Source organism: Schistocerca serialis, chromosome 7 (genome assembly GCF_023864345.2).
Source record: "Schistocerca serialis cubense isolate TAMUIC-IGC-003099 chromosome 7, iqSchSeri2.2, whole genome shotgun sequence".
Classification (NCBI taxonomy): domain Eukaryota; kingdom Metazoa; phylum Arthropoda; class Insecta; order Orthoptera; family Acrididae; genus Schistocerca; species Schistocerca serialis.
In genome coordinates this window covers 187,199,314-187,220,800 of record NC_064644.1, presented here as the reverse complement: position 1 = coordinate 187,220,800, position 21,487 = coordinate 187,199,314, and the positions used below count along the sequence as shown (strand labels likewise).

Genomic DNA, 21,487 nt, shown 5'->3' with positions numbered 1-21,487 from the left:
ATGTGCCGCAGCGCTCACATCGGCCAGGCTGCATCCGAACACTGTCAAAGGCGGCATAAATACGCTGCTGCAGTGTCTCCACATCTGGAAAGAGCTCTGCGTACACTACACTTTTGAGATGGCTCCACAACCAGAAACCGCACGGGTGAACGAGCAGGCCGTGCAACAGGACCCCCTCGTCATATCCGTCGACCAAGGAAGTCACGACTGAGATGCGTCCTGTCGTTAACGGCGAAGTGGGCTGGAAGACCATCATGTAGCAGCCACATAACACTTCGAATGATCAGTGGCACTTCTTCCAGCAGGGAAGGCAAAGTCACCCGCAAGAAACGCCGATAGTTCCGGCCTGTTAGGCGACGTGGAAGGAAGACTGTTCCCAAAATACGGTCGCCAATGATCCCGGCCACCGAGCGAGGCGGCGCAGTGGATAGCACACTGGACTCGCATTCGGGAGGATGACGGTTCAATCCCGCGTCCGGCCATCCTGATTTAGGTTTTCCGTGATTTACCTAAATCGCTCCAGGCAAATGCCGGGATGGTTCCTTTGAAAGGGTACGGCCGACTTCCTTTCCCGTCCTTCCCTAATCCGATTATACCGATGACCTCGCTGTTTGGTCTCTTCCCCCAAACAACCCAATCCAACCCAACCCCAATGATCCCGGCCCACAATTCCGGCTGCACCGATTATGATGATTCGCTGTCACCGTACCATGGTGGTTCTGCATACTATCTCACTGATGACTGTTATGAAGTTGAAGATAACACACAGTGTAAAGCTGGCCTCATCTGTGAATAGGATAATTGAGACAAATCTCGGAATTCTGGTTGCCTGGAGAAGAAACCAGTGACAAAACTGCTCCCGATGTAGAAAGCCTGTAAAACATACACACGCTGTAAGTGATAAGAGTAGTAAGAATTGTTATCGGGGATGTTTCAAACGGTCGTCTGGCTTACCCTGTGCTGGCGAGCCAACTGGCTGGTACTGACACGGCGTTCGCCTTCCACAGTGTTAATCACATTTTCCTCCAAGTCAGATATCCGAACATTTCGATTTCCAACTTCCTCAAACGACCTTGTCTCAGACAAACGCTGAAACAATGTTGCAAATATTGGATCCTGTGGTTGTTGTCGGCGGGGGAAGGTCTCTTGAAACAACCTTGCTGCCCGCCGCCCATTGCCATTTGCATTTCCATAAGTAAACACCACGTCGACAAGCTCTCGATTCGAATACAGAACCGCTGTGTACAACTAATAATTTGAAGAATCAGCCTCAGTTGCACAAATTTTCTGGTCTTTACCAGGTTTCGACTAAATTAATCTACCCTTCTTCAGAAGCATAAAATTACTATAATATGCCTGAGTAAGTCACAGTCAATATTAAAATTAAAACCTATAGTACCGTGGTGCCATGTCGGATGAAAACTACTTAACTGAAATCCAGCTCCGGCATCTCTTCACCACGCGGTCGGTTGGCAGCGGCAAGTACGTTAGCACCACGGTACTATTAGGCTTTAATTTTGATGTTGACTGTGCCTTACTCAGGCATGTTATAGTAATTTTATGGTTCTGAAGAAGGCTAGACTAATTTAGCCGAAACCTGGTAAAGGCCAGAAAATTTGTGCAACTGAGGCTGAATCTTCAAAATATTAGTCTATCATAGTTGCTGACGGGGCTGCAATACGCTAAAAATTCTTACACTGTGTACAACGCTGTATGAAATCCAGCACGAAGTGGGTCAGCAAGAGAAGTGAATCGGACGGAACATTACCAATGACTGTGGCAGGAGAGGGCGGTAGGACATGACGTATGAGAACAGTATCACCCTCTAGGAGGAAACCACGCTTACTGTAATTGTGGCTGCGTGGTACAGCGTGTATTAGACCGCAGTCGCTGTAACGAAGCATGATTGAAGAAATGGTCTCTACAACGGAAACCGTGCATTTCCGGACGTAAGTTCATTAGACCTTTTTCTGTTCTGTATCCTCTCATCGATCTGTCCCTAGAGTTTGTACACGGTAGAAAAAATCTCCCTTTATATGCACAGCCGGCCGATGTGGCCGAGCGGTTCTAGGTGCTTCAGTCTGGAACCGCGCGACCGCTACGGTCGCAGGTTCGAATCCTGCCTCGGGCGTGGATATGTGTGATGTCTTTAGGTTAGTTAGGTTCAAGTAGCTCTAAGTTCTAGGGGACTGATGACCTCAGATGTTAAGTCCCATAGTGCTCAGAGCCATTTGAATTTGTATATGCACAAGTGTTACTTGGTGTCATTCATGTGAAAGGTCTGAAGATGACGTGATTGGAACATATAAACTGGTTGCCTAATAAAATAATATCAAAATAACGGCTGTTGGTGCAGTATTATTCCATTTCATTTACCACCCTCTGCCCCAGGCACCTGAGCCCTGGGTGGAGTTACATTTACTAAAGGCGATATCTTTTTCTGAACACTTGGCCACCTGGGACTCTCGCTTCTGTCACTTTCAGCTACGGTCGCAGGTTCGAATCCTGTCTCGGGCGTGGATGAGTGTGATGTCCTTCGGTTAGTTAGTTTAAGTAGTTCTTAGTTCTAGGGGACTGATGAACTCAGATGTTAAGTCCCATAGTGCTCAGAGCCATTTGAACCAATAAATGGTCTCTACCACGGAAACCATGCATTTCCGGACGTAAGTTCATTAGAACTTTTTTTTGTTCTGTATCCTCTCATCGACCAGTCCCTAGAGTTTGTGCATGGTGGAAAAAGAGCACCGTATTTATGTACAAGTGTCACTCGGTGTCATTCATCTGAAAGGTCTGAAGATGACTTGATTGGAACGTTTAAACTGCTTGCCTAATGAAACAATATCAAAATAATGGCTGTTGGTGCAGTATTATTCCATTTCATTTAACACCCACTGCCCCAGGCACCTGAGCGCTAGAGGGAGTTGCATTTACTAAGGGCGATATCTTTTTCTGAACGCTTGGCCATCTGGGGCTCCTACTTCTATCACTTTCATTTCTGACCGAGCCCTGCTTTTGGACGAAATTTGTGTTGACGAGTGGGTGCGGTCCTCGTGTAAGACAGGGAAACCAGCTGACTCTGTGGATGTGTCGGCAGCGATCGGCCGCGTGGCCCTGGACGAGCGGCTGGGCTGCCTGGACGAGGACGCGCCGGCCGACACGCAGGCGCTCATCGACGCGGTCAGCACCTTCTTCCACTACGTGGGCATCCTCGAGCTGAAGGCGCCCTTCTGGCGCTTCTTCAGCACGCCCGCCTGGCGGCGCTACGTCGCCGCACTCGACCAGATCACCAGGTAACCCTTCTCTCACGGCTGCCAGCAGTGGGCACGCTGCCAAAGACGGAATTGGTACCAAAAACGGCTGAAACTGGTGGAAACTTTGGTACACTAACTAAAGAGCCTATATAGTCAGAAGGCGGCCAAGCCTATTGTGGAAGCCACGATTCTAGCAGACTGCACATAGAATCTACACTCATTCTCATAAATTAAGGATAATGCTCATAGATGGTGAAACAACGCTCTGGTGGGCGGTTTTCGGGTTTAAATCACCTCGGGGTATGACCATGCGGTGCATTTGGCCTGAGGTCGTCGCGCGGTGGCGCTGGCAGCAGTCCACATACGCAGTGGTGTGTTGGTGCATGTCACAGTGCAGTGCACCGAGTAAGTGTGCAGACGTTTTCAGACGTGCTAATGGTGACTGTGTTGAAAATGGCTCAAAGAAACATATATTGATGACGTTATGAGGGGTAGAATACTAGGGGGACTAGAGGCTGGTCAAACACAGCAGGTCGTAGCATGGGCCCTCCGTGTGCCACAAAGTGTGATCTCAAGATTATGGCAACGATTCCAGCAGACAGGAAACGTGCCCAGGCGCCACAGTACGGGACGTCCACAGTGTACAACACCACAAGAACACACATATCTCACTATCAGTGCCCGCAGACGGCCACGGAGTACTGCAGGTAGCCTTGCTCGGGACCTTACTGCAGCCACTGAAACAGTTTCTCCAGACACATCGTCTACAGACGACTGAACAGACACGGTTTATTCGCCCCGATACCTGCAAGGTGCATTCCACTGACCCCTGGTCACAGGAGAACCCGTAAAGCCTGGTGTCAAGAACACTGTACATGGTCATTGCAACAGTGGTCCAAGGTTATGTTTACAGACGGGTCCAGGTATAGTCTGAACAGTGATTCTCGGCGGGTTTTCATCTGGCGTGAACCAGGAACCAGATATCAACCCCTTAATGTCCTCGAAAAAGAGCTGTGTGGAGGTCGTGGTTTGATGGTGTGCGGTGGAATTATGACTGGTGCACGTACACCCCTGCATGTCTTTGACAGAGGAACTGTAACAGGTCAGGCGTATCGGTACGTCATTTTGCACCAGTGTGTCCGCTTTTTTCTGATCGATGATAACGCACGGCACCACCGAGCTGCCATCATGGAGGAGTACCTTGAAACAGAACATCTCCAGACCTAAACCCTATCGAGAACGTCAGGGATGCTTTCTGTCGACGTATCGCTGCACGTCTTCAAACTCCTAGGACACTTCAGGAGCTCCGACAGGCACTGGTGCAAGAATGGGAGGCCATACCCCAGCAGCTGCTCGACCACCTGATCCACAGTATGCCAACCCGTTGTGCGGCCTGCGTACGTGTGCATGGTCATCATCATATCCCATACTGATGTCGGGGTACATGTGCAGGAAACAATGGTGTTTTGTAGCACATGTGTTTCGGGACGGTTTTCTCAACTTATCACGGATACCGTGGAATTACATATCTGTGTCGTGTGTGTTTCTTATGTGCCTATGCTATTAGCGCCAGGTTTGTGTAGTGCCACGTTGTATGGCACCACATTCTGCAATTATCCTTAATTTATGAACATATTTAAAATTTATTTTGCCATCTCAGTTACACAGTTATTTTTACGATATTACTAGTTTCTGTCTTCAGATATGCAGAATGAAATAGATATAAGTGCAGATATTTATATCGGTGACTGAGGACGGTTTACTCAACAGCATTACATCAGTATTTACGACCGTTTAGATTAATAATAATAGCTATTACAAGTCTTAAGTTTTTAAGTTGGTTAGTAGCCCCCAGTATCTGTAGCAAAAGCAATGCATTAATGCTTATTTTCCTTTGTGCAGCAGGTTACATGTTAAAGTATGGACATGTGGACGCAAAACAGTCTGTCGTCCACTTAGTGGTGTGGCTGCAGAAAACACGAGGTCGTAAAGCTTAAAGTTTGTGATGTGTTTGTGGGAAGACTGTTCGATGTTCGATGCAGAGCAAAAGCAACCAACACAACGATGTGTGTTCATACTAAGTCACCATATAACTCAAAAAGGCGCGCATATACAGGGTGAGTCAGAAGGAAAGGTACATGCTTTGAGATGCTATAGTATTAGCGATTCTGAACAAAAAAATTCATGTGGCCACATGCCCTATTGCGATTGGTTTCCGAGATAGAATACGTTTAATATCACTTTTGTACGTTTTTCTTTAATAACTCGAAAGCCGCACACTCCAGCGAAAACGTGTCTCAGTACAGAATTAAACTAAATTAAATTTGGTACAAAAAAAGGTCCTGTTTATGTTTTGTCGAGGACTAACAGTTTGCGCAGAGACATCGCGAGAATATTGAAAATCTTGCGCGAAACGCGTGCGCTATAGCTTAGCTGCTTCCTGTAGGCCAGTCTGAGGTAGTTTTCCGACTTGATAGACCACAATCGTCCTGCATCAAACTGTTCGTCTCAACGTCCTCTATATTACTGTGGTACGTTGGAAACAATGATAATGAATAATACAGAAAATAAATAGAAATGTACATTATAAGTATTCTATCTAGGGAACCATTTGGAGTAGGGCATTTTGTTCAGAAACACTAATGCTATCACCCATCAAAACACGCACCTTTTCTCCTGACTCACCCTGTATATCCCTTCGATTCTCTCAACCGAAAGGCTATTTGTTATAATTGTTACAAGCCAGTCCACAGCCCAGATCGGAAAAAATATCCGTTTTCTACATCTACATCTACGTTATTACTCTGCTATTCACAGTAAAGTGCGTAGCAGAGGGTTCAACGAACCACCTTCAAGCTATCTCCCTGCCGTTCCACTCTCGAACGGCGAGCGGGAAAAACGAGCACTTAAATTTTTCTGTGTGAGCCCTTATTTCTCTTATTTTATCATGGTGATCATTTCTCCCTATGTAGGTGGGTGCCCACAGAACGTTTTCGCAATCGGAGGAGAAAACTGGTGATTGAAATTTCATAAGGAGTTCCCGTCGCAAGGAAAAACGCCTTTGTTTTAATGATTGCCACTCCAATTCTCGTATGATATCTGTGGCACTATCTCCCCTACTTCGCGATAATACAAAACGAGCCGTCCTTCTTTGTACTTTTGCGATGTCATCCGTCAGTCCCATCTGGTGCGCATCCCACACCGCACAGTAATACTCCAGAATAGAGCGGAGAAGCGTGGCGTAAGCAGTCTCTTTAGTAGACCTGATGCACCTTCTAGATGTACTGCCAATGAATCGCAGTCTTTGGTTGGTTCTACCCACAACATTATGTATGTGACAGTTTCAACGTAGTGTATTTGTAATTGTACTCCCTAGGTATGTAGTTGAATTTACAACCTTCACATCTGTGTGACTTATCGCGTAATCGAAATTTAGCGGATTTCTTTTAGTATTCACGTGAATAACTTCACACTCTTCTTTATTCAGCGTCAATTGCCACTTGTCGCACCATACAGATATCTTATCTAAATCATTTTGCAATTCGTTTTGATCATCTTATGACTTTACGAGGCGGTAAATGACAGCATGATCTGCAAACAATCTAAGACGGCTACTATGTCGTTAATATAGATCAGGAACAATAGAGGGCCTAAACGCTTCCATGGGGAACGCCGGATATTATCTGTTTTACTCGCCGACTTTCCGTCTATTATTACGAACTGTGACCTTTGTTGTGGTTGGCAAGAGAGCCAACACCGTTTTACTAAAGGAGGCCGAAATGCACGCGTTTTAGCTCACGCAGGCTGGCGTGAGGTCTGGAACAGGACAAGGAAATTAGAATTTAGAAAAACGGACGTAGCTTGTGGAATACTTAACTTTAATCCATTAATGATGAACGTCGGTCTTGACGGTACATGATTGACAATATCAATAGTAACTGATAATGGCGCCTTGCTAGGTCGTAGCAAATGACGTAGCTGAAGGCTATGCTAAACTATCGTCTCGGCAAATGAGAGCGTATTTTGTCAGTGAACCATCGCTAGCAAAGTCGGTTGTACAACTGGGGCGAGTGCTAGGAAGTCTCTCTAGACCAGCCGTGTGGCAACGCTCGGTCTGCGATCACTGATAGTGGCGACACGCCGGTCCGACGTATACTACCGGACCGCGGCCGATTTAAAGGCTACCACCTAGCAAGTGTGATGTCTGGCGGTGACACCACATCCCTCCCCCGCAAATCGGCGTACGGTTGTGTTATAAGGCTTCCGCCCGCCGTGGGGAGGACCCCATGTTGACGTATGCGACGGGGTGGGGAGCCTAACAACAGGCGAGGCAGTGCCACCCGCACCCTGCCATTCGGACCGCGGGGAGCTAGGAAACGCCTGAAAACCTGCTCCAGGGTGCACGCCAACATGCGATGTATGCGCCTGTAGAGAGACAGGAGGGGCCGAAGGGTCGACCTCCATCGGGCGGGGACACCCGACGGGCGAAGACGACATATGGTCCGGAGCGGGCAAGAGTTCCATGTCGGAGGACAACTGGTCACGGGAAGCGATCGGCGGCGCGTGAGCCAGGGAGGCGGCCGGCGGTTGCAGCGACGTGTCCACTACGGGCGTCGCCGGCGGGATAAAAGGCGGCGGCGGCGGTGGCGGCGGCGCGTCGCCATGGGGCAAAATGGAAGGCATCGACGGTAACACCTGGGGCCGAGGCGAGCAAGTAGGTGGGTCCCCAGGGCGCTGACCGGACGGCACCGTCGCTGAAAGCAGACGGCGAGCGGCAGATCCCGTGCGACGACAGAGGCGCAGCTGATTGAGATGCCGACGCACCTCACTAGATGCCCCCCAAAACCAGATACATAGCGCGGCCGAGGCAGCGAAGAATGCGCCCTTCGAGCCAACGCCGTGAACCTCGATAGTGGCGATAGTAGACAACGTCGCCTGGAGCAAAAGCAGGTGTCTGCCGCTGCACAGGAACCTGATGCGGCGGATGTAGCAAAGTCATCAAGGTTCGATGATGATAAAGTGACGACCATACAAGAAATCATGAAACTTTGTAACACCAAATACGAGAGCCAATGCTTCTTTCTCGATCTGTGAATAATTTCTTTGCGCAGACGAGAGCAATTTGGACGCAAAGGAAATAGGGCGATCGTGCGATCCATCTTTGTGCGCAAGCACAGCACAGATCCCGAAATCCGATGCATCCACCATCAACAAAAGGGGCTTATGGGGATCGAATGGCGTAAGGCAAGTATTGGAAAGCAACGCCGATTTCAACTGGCGAAAGGCGCGTTCGCATTCCGTCGTCCAGACGAACGGAACGCCTTTACGGCGTAAGCGATGAAGCGGAGCTGAAATGGAAGAGGCGTGTGGAACATATTGGTGATAATAGTAGATTTTTCCCAGCACACTCTGTAGCTGCTTCAAATTCTGCGGCGGAGGCAAGTCTTGTATGGCACGAAGGTGTGTGGGACTGGGATGTATGCCTTGGGCATTGAGTACATGTCCCAGATATGGCAAATCACGGACAAAAAACACACATTTGTCCTTCCGCAAGCGAAGACCATTTTGTCGCAAGACCTGAAGTAATGTTCTGAGATTGACCAAATGTTCTTCTTCCGTCTTTCCGGAGATCACAATATCGTCCAGATAATTTGCTGCAGTGGGGACCGACGCACAAACAGTTTGTAGATATTGCTGAAACAATGCAGGGGTGGATGCACACCCGAATGGCAGTCGTTTGAATCGATACAAACCAAGATGCGTGTTAACCACCAAAACGCGCTGGGATTCTTCGTCCACCGGTATTTGCAAGTACGCATCTGCTAGGTCCAACTTCGAAAAATATTTAGCTGGGCACAGCTTGTCAAAAAGATCTTCCGGGCGGGGTAAGGGAAAAGTTGCAATCACTAGTTGTGGATTCACTGTTGCCTTGAAGTCCACACAAAGTCTCAATTTTCCCAATGGTTTTGGCAAAATTACTAAGGGTGATGTCCAGAGAGAAGCCTGCACACGTTCAATTACACCTTGTGATTCCAAATCGTGTAATGTTTTTGCGACCTCATCACGCAATGCGTGGGGAACATTGCGCACTCTGAAAAATTTCGGTTGCGCGTTTACTTTCAGTTCCAAATGTGCTTTATAGTTCTTAGCGCAACCAAGGCCTGGTGCAAAAATGTCTGCAAATTCTTCACATAGATGAGAAACACTGTCTGAAGGCACAGTCTGGTTCACTGATAGGACCTGATTTACTATAGACAAGTTAAACAACTGAAATAAATCGCAACCAAACAAGTTCACTGTAGAAGAAGAACGAAGGACATAAAAGCACACAAGTTTTGTTTGTCCTTTGTATGTTGCAAGAAGGCTGCACTGTCCTAACACAGGGATCTCTTGACCTGATAGCTAGTTAACTTAACATTTGCGGCATGCAACGGAGGTGTGCCCAGCAGTTTGTAAGTGTCTTGATTGATCAGTGAAACTGCAGCCCCGGTATCGAGCTGAAGTGGTATCACTTTGCTGTTAATGTCCAAGTCCACAAAAAGTTTATTGTCCTGCTGACAACAAGAGCGACTGTCTCGTGCAACGTGAACTGACACTGGTACAAAATCTCTTGCGACTTGACGGGAGTTCCGGCGATGTCGTCGCACACTATTTGTGGGACGACCACAGTCACCGGTAGAGAGAGTGGCACTGGGCGGAATGGAATGAACTACATGAATTTCCATGGGCGAAGTTTCGCGGGCCTGAGTATCCTTGGTTCGATTCCGATTCCGGCGTGAAGCAAAGGGCCTGGAATGGTTTTGAGCTTCCAATCTGAGCTTTTTCTGGCAAACACTCTGAACATGTCCTTTTTTATTACAATAAAAGCAAATAGCTTGGTGTGACGTGCAATTCTCACGCGAATGTCTCGTAGCGCACCACGGGCAGGATTTGAGCACTGCATTTGCTTGCCGGCGCGGCACATGTGGCTGAGAGCCTGGCGGCAGCGGCGTGGCTGGGCGCAAGGGCTGTTTACTGCTCCGTGCAGCGCGCCCGGCGGGCCGGTTAACCTGACACATGGCTGGTGAAGTTTCAAATGATTCCTGAGCAAAGTCAAGTGTGTCCTGCCAATCCAATATGTCCGTCACTTGTTGAAGGGAGGGATTGACTAGTTTCAAAATCTGTTCCCTTATATAAACATCATAAACGTTCTGTGCAATTGCAGCACTTACCATAGTATCTGAATAAGGGAGTCCACATTGACACTCAAAGGCACAATCCCTAGTAAGGCCTTGCAAGGTTGCAACCCACTCCCGATTAGTCTGACCTGCCGTACATTTTGTACAAAAGAAGGTATACCGTTTCGCAACTACATTGACTGAATCTTTGAATTATGCATGTAATGCAGACAAAATTTCTTCGTAGGACAGAGTTGCAATGTCGCGTCGGGGAAATAATTTGACTATCACACGGTACGTGTTCACCGTGACTGATGATAACAAAAAGGCTGCCGCTCGTTACCTTGAATTCTGTACGCGGCGAGATGGAATCCAAATTGGCGTGACCATTCCGTCCAGCTTTCCAGTGCAGCATCAAAAGGTTGAAAAGTGGTGCAACTGCGTGTTGTGGCTGCGTTAGTGGTGGAGCAGCTACTGCCGCATCGTTTTGCATCGCACGTTGACCCTGGATGAGCTGTCCAAGTGCATCCAGTAATGCCTGCGTCTGCTGATTCTGTAAGCGATAAAATTCGGACAATACATCTGGAGACTGTGGAGAAGCCATTACACAAGTAAATCAGGGCAGTTTAGAGAAGAACGCGGTTTTGCCTCGTCGCCAATGTTGTGGTTGGCAAGAGAGCCAACACCGTTTTACTAAAGGAGGCCGAAATGCACGCGTTTTAGCTCACGCAGGCTGGCGTGAGGAGGGAAGAACCATACTGACGTGAGGTCTGGAGCATGACAAGGAATGAGAATTCAGAAAGCGGACGTAATTAGTTTCATACTTAACTTTAATCCATTAATGATCAACGTCGCTCTTGACGGTACATGATTCACAGTATTATCTGTTTAGAATATATTCTTGAAGTAATCATAGTAACTGGATATGGCGCCTTGTTAGGTCGTAGCAAATGACGTAGCTGAAGGCTATGCTAAACTATCGTATCGGCAAAGGAGAGTGTATTTTGTCAGTGAACCATCGCTAGCAAAGTCGGTTGTACAACTGGGGCGAGTGCTAGGAAGTCTCTCTACATCTGCCGTGTGGCGGCGATCGGTCTGCAATCACTGATAGTGGCGACACGTAGGTCCGACGTATACTGCCAGACCGCGGCCGATTTGAAGGCTACCACCTAGCGAGTGTGGTGTCTGGCGGTGACACCACAACCTTTCTGACAGGAACTCACGAATCCAGTTGCACAACTGATTCGGTATTCCATTGCCACGCAGTTTGGTCAGAAGGCGCTTGTGAGGAACGGTGTGGAAAGCCTTCTGGAAATCGTTTACTTAAGACAATCGGTTTCAACGGACTATGCTGTCATCTTCAGATTTTGAAATCTCTCGTTGTAAAACATGTTCATTTTACGTGTGAGATCAGTGTAAAAAAATGGTTCAAATGGTTCTGAGCACTATGGGACTTAACTTCTGAGGTCGTCAGTCTCCTAGATCTTAGAACTACTTAAACCTAACTAACCTAAGGACAGCACATACATCCATGCCCGAGGCAGGATTCGAATCTGCAACCGTATCGGTCGCGCGGTTTCAGATTAAAGCGTCTAGAGCCGCTCGGCCACTCCGGCCGGCTCAGCGTAAAACAAATACGTTTTACAACAAAAGCATTTAAGACCAGAAGGTGAGACCACAGTCTGTTGAAACCGGTTGTCTTAAATAAAAAATGTTCAATGCGAACTTGACTGTTGAATGGTGTTGAACAATCTGCATTTGTATCTATTACACACCAGCACCTGCGCATGGTTCAGTAGTTCCCTAGTCCAGCTGATGCTAATCTCTGTGCAGTGGTATTGGATGACCCAGAACGCTGCGGGGAGTGCATTACTTGTTCTCCGATGGCACGTACTGCCGTGCAGTGGTTACGATGTGCTTGATGCACAATACGGCGAGCGTCCTTTGCTGTGGTCAGAAGGACTCTACCGAAACCGTGACGACGAGTAGGCCTGTCCTCGCATACCTATGCAGACAAACATCAGGCCCCTGTCACATCCGAATGCCCCACAAATCTGTATATTGACGATTCGATCAAATTATCAGGCACTGATGACGCTGTCTCACATGGGTACTTAGCCTCTTCGTGTCCTTCATAATGATCACTCAACGTCTAATGCCCCATTCTAACTGTCACAGAGAATTGCAACTCTGATCATTTAAATACCCGCCTATGGTGTTTACGTGTACGAAACTATGACATCCGACCATGTCTTCTGGGTGCTTCACTCTTTTTTCATCATTTATGTGTTTCAAAAATGAATTTGCTTCAGAATATTCTGGTTTCTGAACAGTGACTCAAACTCTCTCCAGATTATGATTATGTAGATTTATTTTCTTATGAAGGACGTTTGTGACTCCTATCAAAAGTAATCTGGTAGTTGGCGTTCCACACTTTGCAACATAGTTCCTCCAGTCATTACTCAATCACACACGCTCTGTCTGACGTTTCCAACGCGCCACAACTAAGAATAAGTTCGCTTTCTGTCTTCCAGTGGATGCGGTGTTCACACGCGAACCGTTGCCGGGCACTGCAGGCAGCTCGTTTAACCCTCGTCGCTCGTGGTAAAAGCCACATTAAGACACATTAAGAACTACTATCGTCCGGTCATACTGAGCGACCTAAAAATGGAACGACAATGGAAAACAAGCAGTAGCAGAAGCAGGTGTCAGCCTGAGATATACTGAAAGAATCTCACGGAAACAGCTGCTATCAATAAAATTTGTAAGACCGATTCTCGAATATTGCTCATCAGTTTGGAACACTTACTAGGTTGGATTAGTAGAAGAGATACGAAAGATCCAACGAAAAGCAGCATAATTCATCATAAGATCGTTTCTATTTGTACATCTACAACTACATACTTGCTCAGTGAGTTACGGCATGGTGTGTTGTACCATTACTGGTCATTTTATTTCCTGTTCCACTCGCAAATGGAGCGAAGGAGAAACGGCTCTCTATATGCCTCTGCACGAGCCCTTATTTCTCGCAACTTCGTTGCTCTTACACGAAATGTACGTTAGCGGCAGTAGGATCGTTCAGTAGTCAGTTTCAGACGCAGGGTCTCTAAAGTTTCTCAACTAGCAGTTCACGTCTGAATTACCTCGATGTCTTCTTTTAATTCGAGATGGTGGGATCCGAAACGCTCGAACAGTACTTAAGAAATGGTCACACTCGTGTTCAGCACGCAGGCTCCTTTACAGATGAACCACAATCGCCTAAAAGTCTCCCAATACACCGCAGTCGACCATTTGCCTTGTGCCCAGTACAGTTCTCACATTCACCTTCCATTTCGTTTCGCTTTGTAACGTTACGCCTAGATAGTGAACAGACATGAGAGAGTTATGGAGATGCTCAACGAACTCCAGCGGTAGGTGCTACAAGACAGGCATTGTACATCACGGAGAGGTTTGCTGCTGAAACTTTCGAGAGCTTATATTCAAGAATAGTTGGTAAAATATCATTCTATCTCATAGACATCTCTCGAAAAGGCCACATTGAGAAATTCAGATAAATGAGAGCTTATACGGAGTTTTGACAACTAGCATTTTTCCCGCTTGCTATTCGCTAATGTAGCAGTGAAAGGCGGAAGTGGTAGTGGTAACGGAAGTACCCTTCGCTATACGCCGGATGGTTTTTCGCGAAATATAGATGTAGAAATAACAAAATAATACCGAAGATTTACAGAGTGTCACTGATTTGTTAATCACTCAGACTGAGCGGTTTCTTCATGTTTTCCGATCCCTGAATGAATACAATGCAAAAGTAATTCTGTCGTTGCATCGAAATAAATGACCGGCAACTATATTTTCATTATTTATTTAATTTCCCGTTCAATTTGCTTAGGTATTCCTTTTAAGATGAATATTTTCGAACGTCTCCGTTCATTGTCGAACCCTCGCCTACGCCAGAAACGTGCATCTTTAGTGGAAAATGTAAATACAGTACGTTACAATATATAAAAGTTCTCAACCATCGTGTAAGTACGAATCACAGAAGTTCTGTACAACGTCCGTGAGATATCTGGGTCTTTAATGTAATATAATTCGAGTGCAATATATGAAAGTTTTTTCTGTTCCTACAGTACACTGAGGCAACTGTCTACCTTTGGCAAATCGATTTCCATACACTAGGTCAACTTAGCAAATGTGATTGAGAGTATTTAACAGGCACCATCAGCGTTTGAGATGTGTATATGCACGATGTCATCAGGCCACGGTATCGCTGTATCTCCGCTTATTTCAAATAGTACCGCTCACTGAGTGTGTCTTAATTTCACAATTACATTCATATTCACACATGACATATTTTACAAATGTGGGCACAACTATGATATTAAGAGGCACATACTGAGAGGTAGCACTGAAATAAGCGGGGACACAACGATACTGTGGCGTAACGACAGAGCGCAAAATCACATGTCCAACGCTGATGCCTGTCAAGTACACTGAGTCACATTTGCTAAGTTGACCTACTGTATGGAAGTCAATCTACTAAGATAGACTCTTCGAATTTGTGCTGTAGGGACAGAACAAAAAAAAAAATATTATATATTACACTGACTTTTTTTGATAGTTACGTGATAAAGAAGCAGGCACGTCATAGCCGTTGTAGTGAACTTGTGTATTTGTACGTACACTATGCTTGAGAACTTCCATGTACGGTGTTTGTTTTAACTTGAGACAACTAAATATCTCGAAACCGACGTATAGTACAAAAAAACGTTCTAGCGAAAAGTTAATTTTAGTGAAGGGAATATCTGTCTGTGCTACAGCTGGCCACCTCCTAACCACCACTCCTACAACGGCGGGGTCAACTTTGTATTTTTAAATGGGACCCCCCCCCCCCCCCCCCATCGTTTTACATATTTGCATTCTACGTCAAAAAATACTTCCAGTTTACTCAAACCATGGTTTTCCATTCGCAGTAGATGGCGCTACAATCGATAAATATTAAGTGTACCTGTTCTTGCAATTAAGAACCGACACATAAGATTCTACATTTCGTTTACGAAGTAAATGTAGAGCTTTATGTTCAAATGGTTGGTATTGGTGTTCAAACGTTAGCTGAGTGCTGCAAATTTGATTTTACAGCACAAATAATATGACTAGACGTTGGTATTTCTGGCAGTAAGCTACGTGTATGGTAACGTACTTTTCAGTCCCCTGTGTGGTTCAATGTGGTGAGTCCCCAAATCATCAGAATGCTAGATTTTGTTGACCGCTCCGGGACCCCACCATCACGGTGACTGATTTCGGTGTGTGTTTCCATTCAACCGCCGTAACTCTCGTTCTAGCCGATACGCAGCTATTCACGGAATACAAACGACAGCCATTGTAATAAGGTAAAATGTCCATGCAGTGATAGTGACAGGCGCACCTGGCATGGATACTCACCGAAATCAAGCAACCCAATGGTGAGAGGCAAGGGGTCTCACCAATGTCGAGCGTTCCGATGGAAACACAAAACTATTACGGTCACGTCGTTGTTCTTGGACCGCGCTAAACGTCGTTTCTAAACAAACAGTGAAACGGCTTACCATATTGTACTGTACAGTCAAATTTGCAACACTAAAGTAAATTTCAGACATAAATGTCAACCTTTTGGATACAAAGGTTTACATTCACATCGTAAATTTGTCGACTACATCGCTATCTGTCATGAATAGAAAACAATGGTTTGAGTAAACCGTGCGTATTTTTTTTTAGTAGAATATGAATATGCAATGAAAAAGAAGGGTGGGGTTCCCATTTGAAAATACGAATTTGATCCCATCCATCTAGAAGGGGTGATCAGGTGGTGGCTAGTTGTCGCATAGACAGATGTCTCCTTTACTAATACTAACTATCCACGCAGAACATTCTTTTTTGTACGAAGCGTTGTTTTCTAGTAATTTAATTATCTCGGGTCCAATAAATGAAATTTTTACTCTGCAGCGGAATGTGCGCTGATATGAAACTTATATTAAAACTGTGTACCGGACCGAGAATCGAACTCGGGGTCTTTGCCATTCACAGCAAGTGATCTACCAACCCTTTTTTTCTTCACTTTGATCGGTATTTTTCTCGGCATTTTGTCCGTGCGGACGTCACACATCTCTCCAGTGTAGGCAATGGATAGAAAATGAAACGGACTCGTCCGAAACTATCACCCTTGAACAATGTTATGCATATTAAAATGTGGAAGTATACGTGTATGTTCTCCTTCTAAAGTACTGGATCGATTTCAGGCAAACTTGGTACACATATCACTTGATATGTGGAAAGAACCACTGAGAAAACAAGAACCACCCGCATCCCAAAGGATTGGGGGTGAAACAGAAGTACAGCTCAAGATGCGCAAATAGCCAGACTGTACTCATACAAGGTTTGAGAATGAGAGCATTTAGTGACATGCAACAAATTTTACACAAAATTTTAAAAATTCGAAAGATATTTTCTCTCTGACACTGCCAGCAAAATGATGAAAGAAAAGAAATTAATTGCTTGCTACGTTCATTTTCGCTGTTCATGCAGTAGAACTGCCGTATCAAACATGACCTTTTAATTTATTATTTGTTTACTAATAACTCTATTCGCAACACATTTTGCACACATTGTTCACATACACAGCAGAAAGTACCAGCAAAAATATATCATTGTACGACACATAGTTCAGGAGGTACAATATCAAACACTGAGATGTGTGAAAAACTCCCGCATCATGCATGTCGTTTTAATTGACTACTTCTATGATAGAAATTATATTCGCAGCACATTTCGCAGATTGTGACACTGGATGTACCTGCAAAATTATATCATTTTACCACACATAGTTTAGGGGATATGACGTCATAAGTATTAGGAAAGGAACTGCAGAGCGAAGTTCACTAGAGATACAGCTGAAATGTATATGCAAATATGTGTGAAATATGTTAATTGTATCTGAAATGTTTGTGACATGTGCATATGTAGACAGAGCTGTTGTTTAAAAGCTCCTCATAAACCCCCGGATCGATTTCAAATAAATTTGGTAAATATACTACTTGTTATCTGGAAAGAACCAGCAACTTGGTGTTGGGGTGGGGGCGATAACGTGTAGAGAGAAGGTGGAAGAGATGGACAGACAAAAAGGAGGGGAGTTGGAGATGGGCAGTGTTATGGGGGAGTGGAGAAGATGGACAGACGGAGGGGAGAGGGAAATGGAGAGAGAAAGAAAAGAGGAGGAGGTGAACAGAGAAGGAGAGAGGGAAGGAGACGGACAGGGAGAGGGGAGAGGAGATGAACAAAGAGAGGGGGAGTAGATGGACGGATTGAGGAGGAGAGAGGGGGGCTTGAGGAGGTGATGGACACAGGGGGAAATATCAGATGGACAGAGGGAGGAAGAGCAGATGGCCAGAGATAGTGGAGAGGACCAGATGGACAAAGAGAATGGGGAGGACTGGATGGACAGAGAGAATGGGGATGACCAGATGGGCAGAGAGAGAGGCAGGGGGAGATGGACAGAGGGTGGAGTGGTGGAAGTAGGGAGAGTGAGGAGGGGAAAGAGATGGGAGGGTGAGAAGGAACTGAACTAACAGAATTCGAATAAATAATACCAGAGAAGGTAGGAGCAGGTGGCCAGGGAGAGGGGGAGGAGCAAATGGACAGAGGAAATGGGGAGGAACGGGTGGACAGAGGGAAAGGCAGGAGTAGATGGAGAGAATGAGGGAGAGAAGGAGATGGACAGGGAGAGGGGTAGAAGGAGATGGACTAGTAGAGTTCGAGTAAATACATAACCGTGCAAAGCTGGGCACTCAGCCAGTGTGGCACAGTGGTTAGCGCATCTATCTAGTAAGCATGAGACCCTTATTCGAATCCCAGCACTGGTACAAATTTTAGCTCATTCCTTCAGCTTCAAATCATTATTGTAGATAAAATAATGTTAGCACTGTAGTTTTCGAGCCTTTTGGAAAGAATGGGGATCTCAGAAAGGGGATCAGCTACGTTTCACACGTCTCTGACTAAGTTCATTTTCTGTTGTTGACTGGCAGTAGCCAGCTGAGAGCTGCACACGTCTGCAGTGTGTGCGCCCCTGAATGTGCCTGTTTGAAGTGCAGCATCACGTGGCGCCACGTGCAGCGCGCCCTGCGCCGCCTGCAGCAGCTGGACTCCAGCGGGGTGAGCGACCCGCCGCTGCTGCTGAGGATCCTCCGGACCGCCGACGAGCGCACCGCCTGCCTGCTCGCGCTCGACATGTTCCTCGTCGGCATCGACACGGTGAGTCGGCGGCCTCTCTCTCTGTCACCTGCCTCTGCGCAGTTCTCGAGCACACCCTCGGCGCGGTGGTCGGTAGTGCTAGCTCAGTCGATCGAAGGTCAAAGATCGCCATCACTGACAGCTTTCCCTCGCTGCCAGCGTCGTCTTTAGCTTTAGTAGGCGGCACCGAGGTCAGTGCGTCACCCGTTTTCGTATGCGTGATACGTGACGTTTCTTATGTCAAAGTTGCTACTACCGATCCGAAACGCGAATATCGGTCCAAAGTCGTAAACCGTCTTGCTCCGAGTGTCTCCTTGGAGTGTGCGAATAAGGTGAAACATTCATGATTTCGAAATAAACAGCTTGACAAAAAAAGCGAAGCCTTAAGGGTTGAGAAGGTGTGTGATATGCGAAGGACTTGACAGTATGAGCCCACTTATTAGTGTGACGTTGCATCCCATCTGGACTGGATGCAGGCTCTGATCCGTTAGAAAGGGTATCATACAGCCCCTGTATCTTCTACTGAGGCAAGACGACCGACAAATGCTATAAATGGTTCTGGACATCGTCGATATTGACACTGGGACGGAGTTGGTCCCACACATAATCTGTCGGTGACAGATCTGGGGCCTTGCTGGCTACAGGGGTATCTCAGCATCAAGCAGGCAGCTCATAGAGACGTAAGTGTTGACGAGCATTGTCCTGTTGAAAAATGGTATAACAATACTGACGCATGAGAAGTAACATAGGAGGACGCAGGATGTCCGTGACGTATCATTATGTCGCCAGAGTTTACTAACTACCAGCCATGACCTGAAGACATACCCGATGGCTCTGCACGCTATGACGCCAACAGAAACACCAATGTGCCTCTCCAAATGACTGGAAGAATTGGACCTTTCGCCAAGTCGCCGCCATACTCGCCGACGATCGTCATCAGGGGCATGAGACCGTGAAGAGTCGATGATAATAATGCACCATTCACTACAGTCCAAGCTTCCTGTTCACGGCACCAGTAGTTTGTGTTGTGATGTTAACGACAGCCTACTCATGGGACGGTAATGCTTTAGTCCAGCTGCTGCTGCCGACCAGTGGTAAGCGATGACACAGAATTTTGCAGTGAGTCCATTACTTGTTCTCGAATGGGAGATGCAATTCGGGAGGGGTTAATAAGTGCTTGGTGTACAGTACGGAAATCCCCCCTTTTGGTGGTCAGATGTAGTTGGCCGGAACTTGGCTACGACGAGGACGTCTGCCCTCACATTTCAACGCGATCCAGCTTCGGGCCTCTGTAACATCCAAATGCCCTACAAATCTGGATATTGTACGATTCACCCCGCTAGCCAAATGAACTTGACAACGACGAATACATCTACCCCCATGTTTTAACGTAGTACAACTTCGGGCCGTGGGGCGTCTAAATGCCTCACAAATCTGGATATTGAACGAATCGCCCAGCCATCCGAAGAAGACTCACTGTGAGGCCCGTTTTAAACAGTTTCAAGTGCTGATAAAGCTACCTCAGACGAGTAAGCGGCATCTCCGTGTCAAGCACAGTGATCACTCAACATCTAACGTCGTTCGTGACCAGGCCTAATGCGTTGTTGTGGCCGTTCTACCTCTCACGTACAATTGCAACTCAGTTCATTTACATATCCGCCGATTTTGACGTGTACGAAGTCACATTGACATAAGTGCGAGGTCGTTCAATAAGTATGCCTCAGATTTTTTTCTCAGAACATATTTATTGATAAGAGTCAGAATTTGGTGACAAAATACATCAACATGTATTGTTCATGTCCTATTTTTCTACATAGTTTCCATCACGTTCTATGGCCGTACGCCAACGTTGTGGAAGAGCATGTATGCCCTGTTGGTAAAAGCTCTTGTTCTGTACGCATAGCCTCGTTTTCACTGCATGAGTGGCAGTCTCGTCATCTTAAAAATGTGTTCCCCGTAAAGAATCTTAAAGCGGCCCAAAGAAATGGAAGTCCGAGAGTGCTAGGTCTGGACTGTAGGGTGGATCAGGCAATGATGTCCAACCCAATTTGGCGAAGTGTTCCCAAGTTCTCAGACTTGTGTGCGGGCGTGCGTTATCGTGTTTGTTCAAGATTTCTGCTAGAGTCTTGTCCGATCGAACACGTCGGAAACGGTTCTTGTGTTTATTCAGAGTCTTTTCGTATGCCCGTCAATTGGTAGTTGACCCTCTCGTCATCACATCCACGTGAATGACACCATCAAAATTCCAGATGACTGCCACAATGACTTTTCCGGCAGAGGGGGTTGTCTTGAATTTCTTCATTTGTGGTGAATGAGGATGATGTCATTCCATGGACTGCCTTTTTGCTTCTGGCGCAAAGTGGTGCACCCAGCTTTCGTCCCCTGTAACAACCGTGACAGAAAGGCCTCTCTGTCGGTCTCAAAATGCTCCAACAATTCAGATGAAATGGCCTTTCTGTGAATCTTGTGGTCCGCTGTGAGCATTCGTGGAACCCATTGTCAGCGCCTCTTTGAATATCCGCACTTCCAGTGCTGACCGACAACTGTAGAGCCAATTGTCGAGTTATGATTAACCGGTCGGCACGAATAGTGGTATCCGCACGATTCAGCATGTCTGGAGCAGTGGCTGTGACAGGGCGTCCTGACCTTGGCTGATCATGGAGCTCTGTTTCTACATTTCCTGAGGCTCTTACTTTCTTCACCCATCTCCCAACTATACTCCTATCAACTGCAGAATCGCCATACATTGCAGACAAAAGTTTATGGATGTTCACCACAGTTTCTTTTTCTGCACACAAGAATACAATAACAGCTTGCTGCTTG

At 46.5% G+C, this 21,487-nt stretch overlaps 1 protein-coding gene across 1 annotated transcript in view; it reads left to right on the top strand.

Moving 5' to 3' along the window:
• The window catches only part of LOC126412350 (probable cytochrome P450 301a1, mitochondrial), a 260,468-nt gene that overhangs the window by 167,108 nt on the left and 71,873 nt on the right, over positions 1–21,487 (top strand). Inside the window, exons 6-7 of the mRNA XM_050081903.1 lie at positions 3,095–3,290; positions 18,526–18,685. Of these exons, the coding sequence (XP_049937860.1) occupies positions 3,095–3,290; positions 18,526–18,685 (356 nt within the window). The remainder of the gene's footprint in view (positions 1–3,094; positions 3,291–18,525; positions 18,686–21,487) is intronic.